Source organism: Eupeodes corollae, chromosome 1 (assembly GCF_945859685.1).
Source record: "Eupeodes corollae chromosome 1, idEupCoro1.1, whole genome shotgun sequence".
Taxonomy (NCBI): domain Eukaryota; kingdom Metazoa; phylum Arthropoda; class Insecta; order Diptera; family Syrphidae; genus Eupeodes; species Eupeodes corollae.
In genome coordinates, this window is record NC_079147.1 from 176,183,683 (window position 1) to 176,198,897 (window position 15,215).

A 15,215-nucleotide genomic window follows, 5' to 3' on the forward strand; every position below is an offset into this window, starting at 1 on the left:
CATCTTAACTACTCCATCACCATGTGATAATATCCAACAAATCTTGCAAAAAATACAAAATAAAAACAAAACAACACACAAAAACATCACCTGTATAATGGGTTGTGTGCATTATAGTCCCTCATTTGGCTATACTATACGCTATGCGTAGTGTGTTTACGTATTGACCAGATTAATGGCGTTCAAGGGTAACTTATGCGTCTTTGCAAAAAAAAATACAAAAAAGATACTAAACTATACGCCCATTTCATGTAACACGTCTGTCCAAAAATATCAAACGAAAAACAAAAATGAAATAATGCCGTTTTTTGTTTTGGTAGTAAAAACCCAGTCCACTTCTCTCCCTGAGCCTGACCTAGACTTTTATGTTCTAGTCTAGAAAATCTAGTTATCCCATAACTGCCATCAGGCAGCGAAAATCTGTATCCGGAATATTATCCACAAACTGTAGCATAAAACAAATTAAATCCTTTACCTTTCGAACTAAAGCAAAAGTAATGAAAAATATTATATAATAATACATCATTCGAGAATAAACTAGAGTAGTCATACAGACACAACAGCTGAATCTAATTATTGTACAACGCCATCATGCACTCATATGATCACACACACTATACATAACACTGTTGGTTCCAACTAACCAAACATCATTTCCCGAGCCAGTTAACCAGGGTACCAGAGAGCCAAGTGGCCGGCAGGGAGAAGGCCTAAACAAGCTGTTGCAATATAGTTTCAATTTAAAATAAATCATATCGTCAACTAACTTAGAATTTATACCATCGAACCACCAATCCGGGGCAAGATAAATGCAAAAGGTGAAGCAACTAGCTATCTTAGCTATGTAATATGGCTACAATGAAGAAATAAACAAAAAAAAAACATTTGACATGCATGCGAACTTTTGCTCTTGTTACAGAAATTCTGCACGATGCACTTATCTCTATGTACACTTGCACTAACCAATGACAACGCCAACGACCACCAGTCGAACTCTATAATACCATACCAATGAAAGTGAAATACAACACTTTGAAACAGAGAGTAGCAAATATCTATGTTACCAATAGATGCAGTGAATATTGTGGTCTTAGGGGATTGCTCTTTAAGAGGCACAACTATAATGTTATACTCCAAGACTCGAAAAACATTTTGGCGAGCTTTTTTTCCACTATCAAGCTCTCGGTGTTTGCCACTCAAAACTTTAAATCAACTATTATTAAGTCTTTTCACTGTTTGGTTTTGATTGGTATTTCGGTGTGTTAGGGTTTTTCTTGTGTTATTTTATATTGTTTCTTTTCCGTTAACTTGGTATGGTTTTGAGTTTATTTGTATATGTGGTTCTGTTTTTTTTTTCATTTTGTGACTTTGGTGTATCAAGTTGCCGAGATCGAGAGAGCATAATAAAGCGCTTGGGTTTTTCATTTTTAATATAAAAGCAGGTGAATACTAAGCAAAGACATCCAGTATACATCTTGGGTTTGTTGGATTAACCAACCCTTAAATTAAGTTTTACTTTTAATTTTAAAACACTTTGTGTTTAATCCAATCTTATAGAAAATGAAATCGATGGTAGGTGTTTAAAAAAAAATCTTCTTACAAAATCAGTGTTGTGATATTTCTATTATTTATTTAAAGTGACTTGGTGTGAATATATATCCCTTAATGGATGAAATATTTTATAAAGTGATGCAATCAATCATAAAGGACTATATAACAATTTGATTTGATTGAAATTTTTCTTGTGAAAACAATTAATATCCCATTTAAACAAAAGAGCTGAAAAGCGAACTTGATTCTATTTTGTTTAAGTTGTGATTGAACATAGCATTTACAACAAAAGTTCTTAGTGGAAGAATTTATTTCTTACGATAAAACATTACCTCAAAAAAATCCAGAAAAAAATATTTTATTGGCATTTGGAGTTCTTTAAGAAACGACAAAAAAATTGTGAAAATAATCTCGTTGTTAAAGTATTCTCTATTTTTAAACTTTTTTGGAAAATTTGATTAATCTTTTGGCACTTGAAAAGTACTTTAACAATAATCTAAAAGTTCTTTCTGTTCAAATTAAATTTCTGTTTTATGCAATTTTTTTTCTTTCAATTCAGATGATTATAAATTGAAAAAAATATGAAAATGGGATACAATTATTTTTGCAATAATCTTTGATTCGAATTTTAATTTTTTTGTAAACTCCATTGTAAATTATATGTTTTTACCCTCAAGAGATTTTCTATTTCGATTTTTTTCACTTCTTCCTGAAGAATATAGTATACAAAAATTTGAATATAAACATTTTTTAAACAAAAACATTAAAATAAATAATAGCAATTTCGAGACACTCTGATTTATATTCTTATACTTAAATGTTTATTTTTTCACTTATTCAACTCCCAACAAAAATAAAAATCTTAGTATTCTATTTTAACTTTTATTTCTTAACTAAATAAAAATAGATTAAAATAAAATACATATTTTTGATAATTAACATTCTTTAAAACAAATTTATCCTTGGCAATGAAAATATTTCCAAGTGTATTCGCTTAATTCGTTTTGAACTTACATATATTTAACAATTGTTTACAATCCATTGAGACATAAAACACAAAAACGCCAAAGTGGCGTGATTCCATCAAGTTTAACAAAAAACGCACCACACCCCGAAATGGCATACGTTCAAAAAGTAACCCATATCTCTAGATTTTGGTTTACGTCCAGCTTTCATCAGTTTATAAGAGATTGACGAATTGGCTTTGATCCAAGCGGCATTCAATCGCGGCGTTAAATTTTTCTCTCTGTTTCAATCCATAAAATAAAATTCAATCGTAGTGTAGGTATTTCCACTTTCATTCTTGAAATGGAGAGTCTTAAGACTTCAATGAAAGCAAAAGTTATTTTTTGCATCAACTTTGAGGAAATTGTATTGCCATAAATAAAAAACACACATATGTGTGAGGTAATCCAATCAACTCACACATTTACTTTTGTTCGTAAATTTTAATTATAGTCTGTTGGTTCAAATGCAGGTGCATTCTTATTTAATCTCAAGTCTTCAATTATATCAAATGCAATATTTTTCTGCTTATGTATTTTTAGCTCGTTTTTGGGCTTTTGGCTGCAGTTTTACTGCTTACCAACGCTGAACCTGCCAAAGAAGAATCCAAGAAAGCTGCTGTTGAACCTGCACCTGCTGCTGCTTCCGCTGCTGCCCCTGAAAAGAAACAAGGCAAGCGTGGCATCTTCTCATCCGGATACGGATATGGTGGTGGTATTGAGCTCGGCCATGGACTAGGTGGTCATGGTCTTATTGGTGGACACGGTCTTGTTGGACACGGTCTTGGAGGACATGGTCTTGGTGGACATGGTGCCATCCTTACCACTGGTGGAGAATACGCTCATGGATATGGTCACGAAACAGTGAAGACCATCACTCTTGTCAAGAACGTTGCTGTGCCCTACGCAGTCGAAAAGCACGTTCCATACCCAGTCGAGAAACAAGTTCCATACCCAGTTAAGGTTGCTGTTCCACAACCCTACCCCGTTGTCAAACATGTTCCATACCCAGTTAAGCAAATCGTAAAGGTTCCCGTACACATTCCTCAACCCTACCCAGTAGAAAAGGAAGTTCCATACCCAGTTCATGTACCAGTTGACCGTCCAGTCCCATACAAGGTTCTTGTACCACAACCCTACCCAGTCGAGAAGACCGTCCATGTTCCAGTTAAGGTCCCAGTTGCTGCTCCATACCCAGTTGAAAGGAAGGTCCCATACCCAGTTAAGGTTCCAGTTCATGTGCCACAACCCTACCCAGTCGAAAGGGTCGTTCATGTCCCATACAAGGTTGCCGTCGACCATCCAGTGCCATATGAGGTGGCCAAACCATACCCAGTGCCAGTTGAGAAGCCAGTCCCATACACCGTCATAAAGAAGGTTCCAGTCGCTGTCCATGTCCCATACGACCGTCCTTACCCAGTTCAAGTTGATCGCCCAGTGCCAGTTCCAGTCAAGGTCCCAGTTCCAGCTCCATACCCAGTTGAAAAGCACGTTCCAGTGCCCGTAGAAAGGCAAGTACCAGTGCCAGTTCATGTTCCATACGACCGTCCAGTTCCAGTGCACATTGAAAAGCATGTGCCCGTTGCTTACGACAGGCCTGTACCTTACAAGGTTCCAGTTGCCGTGCCCGTTCATGTAGAAAGCCATGGCATTTCTGGTCATGGATTCTCCGGAATCGGTCTAGAAGGACACGGAATTGATCTCCACCACCATTAAGCTTTGATTAAAAAACAAACAACCTGCATCCGAAGAGGATTTTCTTAACAAACAAAAGAGCCTAAGACAAGACAAACGATTTTCCATCTCTATACTCTATCTCTTCCCTCTTGTGTGTCTTTCTATTTAATTAAAAAATTGTTACTAGTTATTAGTTTGTGATAAATGGAAAATACGGAACCATTATTATTCTTGATTGGATCACGCAGCCGCCGCTCTATAAGTATTTATAAATAAATCAAAGAAACTAACGGATTGAAACCATGACATTGGATTGCGATGAGCCTTTCACACTCTTTATTTCTCTATATATTCTTCTTAGCCAAAATATAAGGAGTTGTCCATTGAAATGATAACTGATCGAATGGTAGGCGCTTCAAAATATCAAAAAAAAGATGCGAGCATCCATTTTGTCTTTAACCTTAAAAAACTTGCCCAATATATAGGTTCAATTTATTATTGTTAAAACAAATTAAAAAAAAAAAACAAACAAATTACGAAGTAGGCGCGAATATCGATTTTTCATTTTTTTACAAAAAGAAATAATATTATATTTTTTATTTAAATAAATATATTTGTAAATAAAACCAAAAAAAAATTAATACAGCTGTGTTTTCCTTTGATTTTAAAAATACTAAATCATATCTTTTAAATTTTAAGGAAAGTTTTATACGAAATAAATTTAATTTATTTAAAAGACAAAATAAGATAAAATATACAATAAACCGACATCATAATTTTGAGTTGATTCACGTACAACGAGATAATTTCTATGTTCTCTGCCAATGCTAATTTTAGCCAATAAATCAGCAAACTCTGCGGTCATACTTTCAATCGCTTTATAAGAACTTTCTTCGTTTGTGGTACCTGCATATGCGTTTTTATTAAAATTCAGAACAGGCAGAACAAAGGTATCTCAAATCATTTAAATGATATCTTTTTACACAAAATTTATTGAAGTACCTTGCAATGCAATTATTTTGGCGAATTCTTCTTGAAAAAAATCTGAAGAAATTCATTACAATTACAAAAAAAAATTGCATATTGTTTAATATTTATGTAAGTATTAAAATAATTGATGAAATTATTATAAAGAAATTAATATATTTGCAAAAACTGTAATAAAACTTGGAATAGGCTCAAAAATTTCGATATTGATGATTTGATTTAAAATTGTTGCAAAACTACGTGTTGTTAAAAAATGAAGTAAACCCTTGTATTATTTCTTGCTCAACAATAAAATAAAACCCAATCTTTAAAAGTCTTTCATTGAAGCTATACGAGAGATCATCTACCAGAAAAAAAAAGAAAGGCAATGGGAGCTCCTGAACATATCCAAAGTACGACCTCACTGGGTATTATATTTAGAGACAATTTAATAAAAATCTATCGGTTCATTTGTGAGAAAATTCCAATTTTTAATTTTTGAGCAAAATATTTTTATGGAAACTACCGTTATATTTGATCTTAAGAAAAATGTAAAACACATATTTTAAATCTGCTTAAGACCCTTATTTTCACTTTATTTTCATGTTTGAACTCAACCCACCCAATAGTTTCGGCTGTAGAGGCAAGGAAGGACAGACAGGCGAACGGAATAGGGACCCACTTTTTCGACTTCTCTACCAAAGATTGATGACATGTTTTATTAAAATCTCGAAATTTTGCAATACTTTATACGTTCCTATCTTTCGCGAATAACAAAAAAAGCTGTGAAGCAATCCACACTGATAACCGCCCATCCGTGTCCGTTTTAACAAATTATTATTAAGAATATTTAGTGTGGCACACCAAAATTTGAAGTCAATATCATTCTTTCTTCTCAAAATACTTGATTCGAAGACACATTTCGTATTAATTTTTGGTTGTTTTCGTAGTTTTTCGTGTTTAAAAAAAAAATAATTAGATTTTTCAAAAAAATGGGGTGATGCAACAGTCCGTTGTGAACCAGGGCCTAGTGACTTACAACTCTCAACCATTCCTGTGTGCGAGTACTGTTGTCCGGAATGGAAGGGACCTACAGTTTAATGCCGAATCCGAACGGCTAGTTTGAGAAAGCACTTTTTCATGACAAGAATTACTCTTGAAGGATTTGTCAATTCCTCGCAAGAGGCAGTACCCGCGAAAATTATTTTTGTTTTTTAATTAAGGCAAGGATTGAACCCAAAACCCCTTGCATGACAGTCCAACGCACTAACCATCATGCCACGGGTACTACAGATTTTTCAAAAACATTTACTAAAAGTAAGCAAACAATATTTTGCAGATTTTTAGTCGAAAAACAATGTTTACCAATTTCAGCAGCATTTTTTAAAGTTTTGATTTCTTATACAAAATAACTAATAGATTTTTCTAAGAATATTACACGTTAACAACATTATTTCAATAGAATCAAATCGAAACATTCAAATTGGACATCACCAATGACATGACCAATTTTACATAATATTCTTGAAGATTGTTATTTTCTATAAAAAAAGTGATTGTTGGATTTTTACTTTAAAAAAATGAATTAACACTAAAAACAGTATTTTATATAAGATACAATTATTTTTAAGCAATATCTTAAACGCCAAGATATTAGAGTTCCAAATCATTTTTTATTAACTTTTAGTAGTGTTTTTTTTTAGGTTTTAGTTTTTTGTATGAATAACTGTTATCTCGATTCTTCTCAAAATTGTTCCAGATTTTAAAAACGTCTTTACAAAAAATAACTTTAGAGGTAATGTAATTTCTTGTTCGTAAGATATTAGATGTGGAAAACATATTTTTTTAGTTTTTGATTAATGGTTTTTTCATTCGTGAATTTTTTTTTAACTTAGAATCACTTCACTTGGTATAGCAAAAAGTCCTTTCACCATCTTTCAATCTTGCTGTCTCTAAAATAAACTTTATTTGAAGTCGATATCTCTACTATGGGATCTTGAAATGTCGAGAATTTGGCATTTTGGTTGTCTTATTGTCCACAAAAGATACATGTGATTTAAAAAAAAGCTTAGTTAAACTTAAATCAATAACAATAGCCGCGTTTTATTATCACCGTGATCTGATCCGGATCAGATCACGATAATAAAACAGCATTGGATCATCATATTTTTATTATTTAAAGTTTGGTAGCAGTGTCAAATTTGTTCTTTCAAAAGTGACATTTCGAAGCAAAAAAAATATAAACAAATACCCAAAATGGAAGCTGCTGTGGTTGATCGAAGTATTCATTTTAATTTTTATTTCTTTTCTCTATGAAAAACTTTTATAATTTGCAGTTTTTATTTGAAAGTGATGAAAGCGAAGAATCAAACAATTCAATTTTATCCCTATTGAATCTTATCGATGATGATTCAAGTTCCAGTTGTAGCTCCACAACTTCTGAAAATGTTCCTGCAAATCACAAAAATCAAAAAATGTTGAAAATACTTTTACGTGGGAATTTTTTGAAATCATTCTTTAAATTGAAAATGGTTGTAAGAAACACTTAGGTGACATAAATTAGAATTCAGAACCGTCTGAACCATCTCAATGAAGAGAGTAGTTTTGAAATGACGGTGGGTTGTATGTAACACTTTTAAGAATTTTGTATGATCTTCTCTCGAAATTCTTGGAAGTGTTACATACAAACCACTGTCATTTCAAAACTACTCTCTTCATTGAGATGGTTCAGACGGTTCTGAGTTCTAATTTATGTCACCTAATTGTTTCTTACAACCATTTTCAATTAAAAGAATGATTTCAAAAAATTCCCATGTAAAAGTGATTTCAACATTTTTTTCTGCTGCAGCTTTCTCGATTTTATTTTTGTTTTTTGACATTTAAAGCAGGGTTGCCCATAGAACATTTTGCAAAATGATTTTTTTTTGTTCCTTTTTTTTGGGGAAAATAATACCAATAAATTATGTCAAATATACATTTTTTTGGACTTAATTATTTGAATTTCACCAATTAATTAGTTTTGTTGAAATATCTAATTATTTCATGGATTATATACCAAATAAATAAATATAAAGCTTTTCGCTTTTTATTTAAAAAAAATATTTTATTTCAGTCAAATTGAAATGTTTATATGGCAATACAGGTTTTATTTAATTTGTTTGCAATGATACCAACATTTACATGTGAAATCACAATGATGGAGCGCTCCTTGTTGTGAAAAAAAGAATTAAGTTTTGGATCTCAAATTGAGATCCAAACACAAAGCAGGATCTTGTGTTGTTGTTGTAATGCATGTTAATCCAAGATCCAGATCAGATCATGGTGATAATAAAACGCGGCTGTATTGTTCTACTGAAACTACAGTATTACTCACTTTTGAAGAATTGAGACGAACCAAAGATAGAATATTTTTTAGAACAATTGTCAATAATAATAAAATGCACGACTGAGTAGCACGAACTTGCTCCTATACGCAAAGAGTCTGTTTAAAAAAGTACTTATAAATATAAGATTTAATAATATACCTGTAAAACAAGTTTGTCTTTAAAGATATAAATGGCATTTGTTTGTCAAAAAACTTCTGATTCCAAGACACAACTAATCCTAGGACACCTCATCCTGGAAATGAAAAATACTTGTAAGCATACTTACAAAGCTTTTTTCTTTGGATAGCTTTATTTTAGTTAAATATTAGAAGAACCAGGATGGAAAGTAAATTATCTGTAGATAAGAAAGAGGAAGAACATGTATGTTTAAATTGTAAAGCGATCGCCTATTGGTTGTATAGTTAGGTAGGTGTCAAAAACGGATAAAGAATAGTTCTTTGACGTGCTCAGCTGTATGCACATAGATAAATAAAGACATGTTTATGATGATAATGAAGGAATGTTATTGGTAGGTAGAAGGTACTTACTAGAATCCAATCAAACGTGTATATATAATTTAGAAAAATATTTTAAATTATATATGCAACGGTACCAATATATTACTTCTTGGTAGACTAGATACTTTAAAATAGATTGTTGAATAAATATATCATATTCGTTAATCCGATGCAGTGGCGCTACACTGCCATCGTTGGTATTTACAATAGTTATAGTTATAAAAATACATACATATGTAACAATAAAAGATAAAAGATAGGAATGTTATTTTAATTTTGTGAAAATAATGCGCTCTTTTGGGCTCATGCAAAAAAATTGTAAAGGGGCCACTGTTAGTTTTGATCTTAAAACAAAAATGAAAAAAACTCATAACGCGACTCTGCTCAAAACCTTTACTTCCAAGTTTGAACCTAATCGAACCAATGGTTTAGGCAGTAGGAGCGTGGACAGACAGACAAAACAGACTGGACGGAATATCGGGACCCACATTTTTTGATCATTTCCATCGTAATATCATGTTTGATTAAAATCTCGAGTTCGAAATTTTGCACGAATGCAAAACGCAAGTAAAAAAAAAGAGGCTAGGTTATTTATAGATTTATTCATTAAATGCGTACACAGTAAGACATACATCTTATAATATTAGTGATATGCTAAGATACAAAACATAAAATAGTAAACAGGCTATTTCAAGGATGAATTTATATAAAATTTTTGAGTTTATACAAAATTTAATTTAATTAATAAATTCAAATTGATTTATTCGGTTAAAATTACAATTAGTATATAATATTTATTTACATATGTCTATTTATACAAATTTTAGTCTTTCAGTTCGTTATTTAAAATCATATAATATAAAATTCGTACATATTAATCTCAACTCTCAACTTTATGCTGGGTTCTTTGAAAATTAGGCACTTTGAAAATGACTTCGGAGTTCGAATCGAAACCTATAGTTTCTCCATTTAAAGTTTTCAAGTTTCTAGGCAAAAGATTCCACAGACGAATAGCGTAAACAAAAAATAGTTGTTCAGAGGTACGACAGGAATAATGAGAGTGCTAAAGCATTAAGGATCTGCTCGAGGAACTGAATTGAATCCTATTATATAAATTAGAAGGTTGTTGCGTGTTTATTATGTTACAGAGTAGGATTAGAGTCCTGTACCACATGAGATGATCAAAGGAAAAGTTGTAAATTTGGTGTGAAAATTCCGAAATACGATCAAAACGACGTACACCAAAAATGTAGCGAGCTATGTTATTAAAGGCGACATTCAATTTTCTTCTACTGTTGGCATCACAGTTGCTAAAAACTTCGCAACTATAAGTTCATATTGGGATCACAATCGTTTTGGCAATCATCATCCGAGTATTCAAGGGCGTAAAATTTTGTGATGACCATAACATTCCAAGAACCCCATAAACCTTACCCACCGCCACATTGATATGGCTGCCCCAAGTAAGTCTCCTGTTACACAACATGCCTAGATTTCGCGCATTCGATGTAAATTCAATTGGTATACCATTCAAGCAAATGCTTGGAAAATACTCCAGATTAATTGCTGATTTATTGATGATAACACATTTTGACTTGGTAGGATTTAAGAAAAGACCATTATTCTGAGACCAGTTTAATATTTTTTCGAGATCTTGGTTGATAGTATAAGCTACATCTTCTAAAGGGTGATTTTTTTGAGGTTAGGATTTTCATGCATTAGTATTTGACAGATCACGCGGGATTTCAGACATGGTGTCAAAGAGAAAGATGCTCAGTATGCTTTGACATTTCATCATGGATAGACTTACTAACGAGCAACGCTTGCAAATCATTGAATTTTATTACCAAAATCAGTGTTCGGTTCGAAATGTGTTTCGCGCTTTACGTCCGATTTATGGTCTACATCTACATAATCGAGCAAGTGAGCAAACAATTAATGCGATTGTGACCAAGTTTCGCACTCAGTTTACTTTATTGGATATTAAACCAACCACACGAATGCGTACAGTGCGTACAGAAGAGAATATTGCGTCTGTTTCTGAGAGTGTTGCTGAAGACCGTGAAATGTCGATTCGTCGCCGTTCGCAGCAATTGGGTTTGTGTTATTCGACCACATGGAAGATTTTACGCAAAGATCTTGGTGTAAAACCGTATAAAATACAGCTCGTGCAAGAACTGAAGCCGAACGATCTGCCACAACGTCGAATTTTCAGTGAATGGGCCCAAGAAAAGTTGGCAGAAAATCCGCTTTTTTATGGACAAATTTTGTTCAGCGATGAGGCTCATTTCTGGTTGAATGGCTACGTAAATAAGCAATATTGCCGCATTTGGAGTGAAGAGCAACCAGAAGCCGTTCAAGAATTGCCCATGCATCCCGAAAAATGCACTGTTTGGTGTGGTTTGTACGCTGGTGGAATCATTGGACCGTATTTTTTCAAAGATGCTGTTGGATGCAACGTTACGGTGAATGGCGATCGCTATCGTTCAATGCTAACAAACTTTTTGTTGGCAAAAATGGAAGAACTGAACTTGGTTGACATGTGGTTTCAACAAGATGGCGCTACATGCCGCACAGCTCGCGATTCTATGGCCATTTTGAGGGAAAACTTCGGAGAACAATTCATCTCAAGGAATGGACCGGTAAGTTGGCCACCAAGATCATGCGATTTAACGCCTTTAGACTATTTTTTGTGGGGCTACGTCAAGTCTAAAGTCTACACAAATAAGCCAGCAACTATTCCAGCTTTGGAAATGCTCGAAAAAGTTACCCAAAATTGGACTTTCCGAATGGACCACCTAAGACGCAGCCGCGGTCAACATTTAATGAAATTATCTTCAAAAAGTAAATGTCATGGACCAATCTAACGTTTTAAATAAAGAATCGATGAGATTTTGCAAATTGTATGCGTTTTTTTTTTAAAGTTCTCAAGCTCTTAAAAAATCACCGTTTATTAGCCCCAGGGGACATCTATAAATCATCTGGACATCATCAGCAAACATTTAAATCGCACATCCCGAAATCTGAGTTGGTATTTCATTAATGTATAGAGAGAAGAGAAGGGGACCTAAAATAGAACCCTGGGGAACTCCTCTGGTTGTTGGAAGGAATGACGACATTTTGTTGTTGACCGACACCGCTTGAAATCTATCTTGCAGATATGCTTTCAACAACTTAACCGCCAATGGAGACAAACCAAAATAACTAAAAAGTTTCTGACATAAAACGTGATGGTCCACCGTATCAAAGTCTTTTGAAAAGTCTAGTAATACTAGAAAAGATACAAGGTTATCATCTAATGCCAATCTTATTTCTTCAACTACATTGAATATTGCTGTAGTACAACTGTGCTTCTCACGAAAGCCAAATTGTTTACTTGACAAAAAGTTCTATGATCTGATGTGGACATTGAGCTGTTTTTGGAGAATTTTCTCGAAAACCTTGGACAGGAAAGGTAATATGGAGATGGGCCTGAATTCATCCGTGTTTCGACCCTTGGGAATTGGAATGATTTTTGCCCTTTTCCAATTATCAGGGTAAACACCCGTCATAATTATAGTGTTGAAGATGTGGGTCAAATAGGTTAAGTTGTATGGTAAAATTACCTTCACAAAAACTGGATGTATGCCATCGATTCCAACCGCATTCGATTTGATGCTAAGTCAGCTTTCAACGATATCTGTATTATCAATACCAAAAAAGTGAAATGACATGAAAAGTATTAAGAGATTCCTGAGTAAGTGAGGAAGATGAGTTACGAGAGAGATGTGAAAAAGGAAGCGAAACAAAGTTTTGTTTTAATACATCTACAATTCTACATCTATGTTCCCATTATACTCAATATTAGATCTACCTACCCCTAATTCCCTTAAATTTTTCCATAATTGGCGTTTGTTGGCTGTTCCTAACTTTGAACTGTACGCTTCGATTTTAGCGGATCTAATTTTAGCATTTGCTTGGTTACGAAGAGTACGATAGGTTTCGAAGTGTATTACAAGTCTATATCTCTTCCACTCACGGTAAGCATGATCCCGATGAAATAGAAGCCTACGAATTTCATTGGAGAACCAAGGACGGAACAGGTTTAAAATATTAGAGTTCAAAAACTTAGCTTGGTCATTAGGTGAGGGGAGGTAGAAGACTCTGTCCCAATCAATGTTCAGCAGATTTAGTTCAAGGCTAATATAGTCTACCCTGTGAAAATCACGATACACATATGGAGTTTCAGTTGTACGCTTCCTAAAATCAAATCTTAAATAAAAAGATCATGTTTCGAAAATGCTGGTGCCGATAACTGGTCATAATGCAAAACGTCGCTTAATTCACTTACAAAAAATGCGTCTAAAAGTGTTTATGAAGTACCTTCAAAATGATTGGCAATGGTTGTGTTAACTGGGAATAAGTTATATGACCCCATTTCATTAATAAGTGCATTCTCAACAAGAAGATTACTGTTAAAGTCACCACAGATTACCATTTTTGACGAATTTAAAGAAATATTTTCAATGAGCGTAAACAAAGGACTTAAGGAAACATCATTATTGGGTCTATATACAACGCCTAATGTCAGAGAATTTTCTCCTGCAATGATGTCAATGAATACATATTCCATAACACAATCTCTTTCCGATTTACATTTAAATTTACACTTCAAATTATTGCGAACATACACTGCAGCACCCCCACTCCTCCTCCCACATGTATCTCCACGAAACAACTTAAAATTAATAAGATTATACATTTCGTCAGGATTTGTATCTTGAAACCAGGTTTCTGACACACAAATGATGTCGGTGTCAGAGTTTTCAAAAACAACCCTAAATTCGTCAATTTTACAAAATAAACTTTGTGCATTCAAATGACACACCCGTATACCCGTTACTTGATTTGTATGTCTTGCTTAAAAGTTTGTAGGTTTTCGTGTTGGGTTAAGAAAATTGTCAGTTGAATTATTCATACAAATTTTAAAATTACCTAAAATATTTTTCATAAAAAGAAATAGTTTGGTTTTAAAATCTAGTTTTGTTAAATAGAGTTTTAGTCGAAAACAAGTTTTTACCAATTTTAGTAGCATTTCTACATTTTTTACAAATTAGATGAATGAAATTAATTTGAGAGATATCAGGAACCGAACATAAATTTTTGCCAAATTTGGGTACTATTTTTTGTAAATTTAATTTTCTTATGAAAAAACGGACTGTTGCATTTTTACAAAAAAAACTACTGATTATCGAAAACAATATTTTCTGTGGAATCAAAAAAAGGTTTGAAGACAATATTTTTAATTTTTGGAAAGCTACTTTAGTTCGAAAGTAAATTTTAACAAAGTTTTAGTATTTTTTTTAGGTTTTTAATTTTTGTCAAAAAAAAACTGTCAATTAGATTTTGTTCAAAATTTTTCTAAATGTTGAAAACAATATTTCTTATAAGTTAAAATTAATTGGAAGCCATAATCTCAAATTTTTGAAAAGATATTTGTGTCGAAAATCAATGATTACCAACTATTTGTAAATTTTCTTTTAAGTCTTTATTTTTTGTAAAAAAAAAACTTTCTATTCGATTTTTCTCAAAATTTTACCGAATGTTGAAAACAATATTTCCTATAAGATAAAATACGTTTAAAGCCATAATCTTAAGAATTTGAAAAGATGTTTGAGTCGAAGTTCAATTTTTACCAACTTTGAGTAAAGTTTGTTTAGGTTTTTATTTTTTATACAAAAAACTGTCCATTTTATTTTACTCAAAATTTTACCAGATGTGTTAAAACGTTATTTTTCGTTGCACAAAATTGTTTTTAAGATGAAATCATTTTTTATTCGTAAGATTTTCGAGGTTACAAATCTTGTTTTCAGTTTTTTTGATTTATTTTTTTTTTTTCAAAAATCTACTGCTACATTTTACAATATATAGTAAAAAATGTATTTCAAGTCTCTAGCGTCATTGTTCACCTTTTTTTAAACTGCTATTTTCTTGGGAGCCCTTTTTACATCTTCCTGCATTATTATCTGTATAACAAAATTTATTTAAAGTCGATATCTCCTCAGGTTCTTGAGCTACACACCCACGTACAGATATCTTTCTAAAAATCTTTTATTTCGACTTCAGGGACCTTAAAACGTCGAGAAATGTCAAAA

General features: G+C 32.8%; 2 protein-coding genes across 3 annotated transcripts in view; one reads left to right on the forward strand and one right to left on the reverse strand.

Annotated features, from left to right (window-relative positions):
* The window catches only part of LOC129938852 (angiotensin-converting enzyme), a 193,021-nt gene that overhangs the window by 136,709 nt on the left and 41,097 nt on the right, over positions 1–15,215 (reverse strand). Inside the window, exon 8 of one of the 2 annotated variants that reach the window (XM_056046657.1) lies at positions 8,753–8,816. The exons of the other annotated variant lie outside the window; for it this stretch is intronic. Coding sequence (XP_055902632.1) covers positions 8,768–8,816 — 49 coding nt within the window. The 3' untranslated portion in view covers positions 8,753–8,767. Of the gene's footprint in view, positions 1–8,752; positions 8,817–15,215 lie in introns of those variants that run through there. 2 annotated transcript variants of the gene reach the window in all.
* Positions 1,429–4,873, forward strand: LOC129938854 (skin secretory protein xP2-like). The gene is made up of 2 exons (XM_056046659.1): positions 1,429–1,572; positions 3,099–4,873. Exons 1-2 carry the CDS (start codon positions 1,561–1,563, stop codon positions 4,269–4,271), a joined length of 1,185 nt encoding a protein of 394 aa, XP_055902634.1. The 5' UTR covers positions 1,429–1,560; the 3' UTR covers positions 4,272–4,873.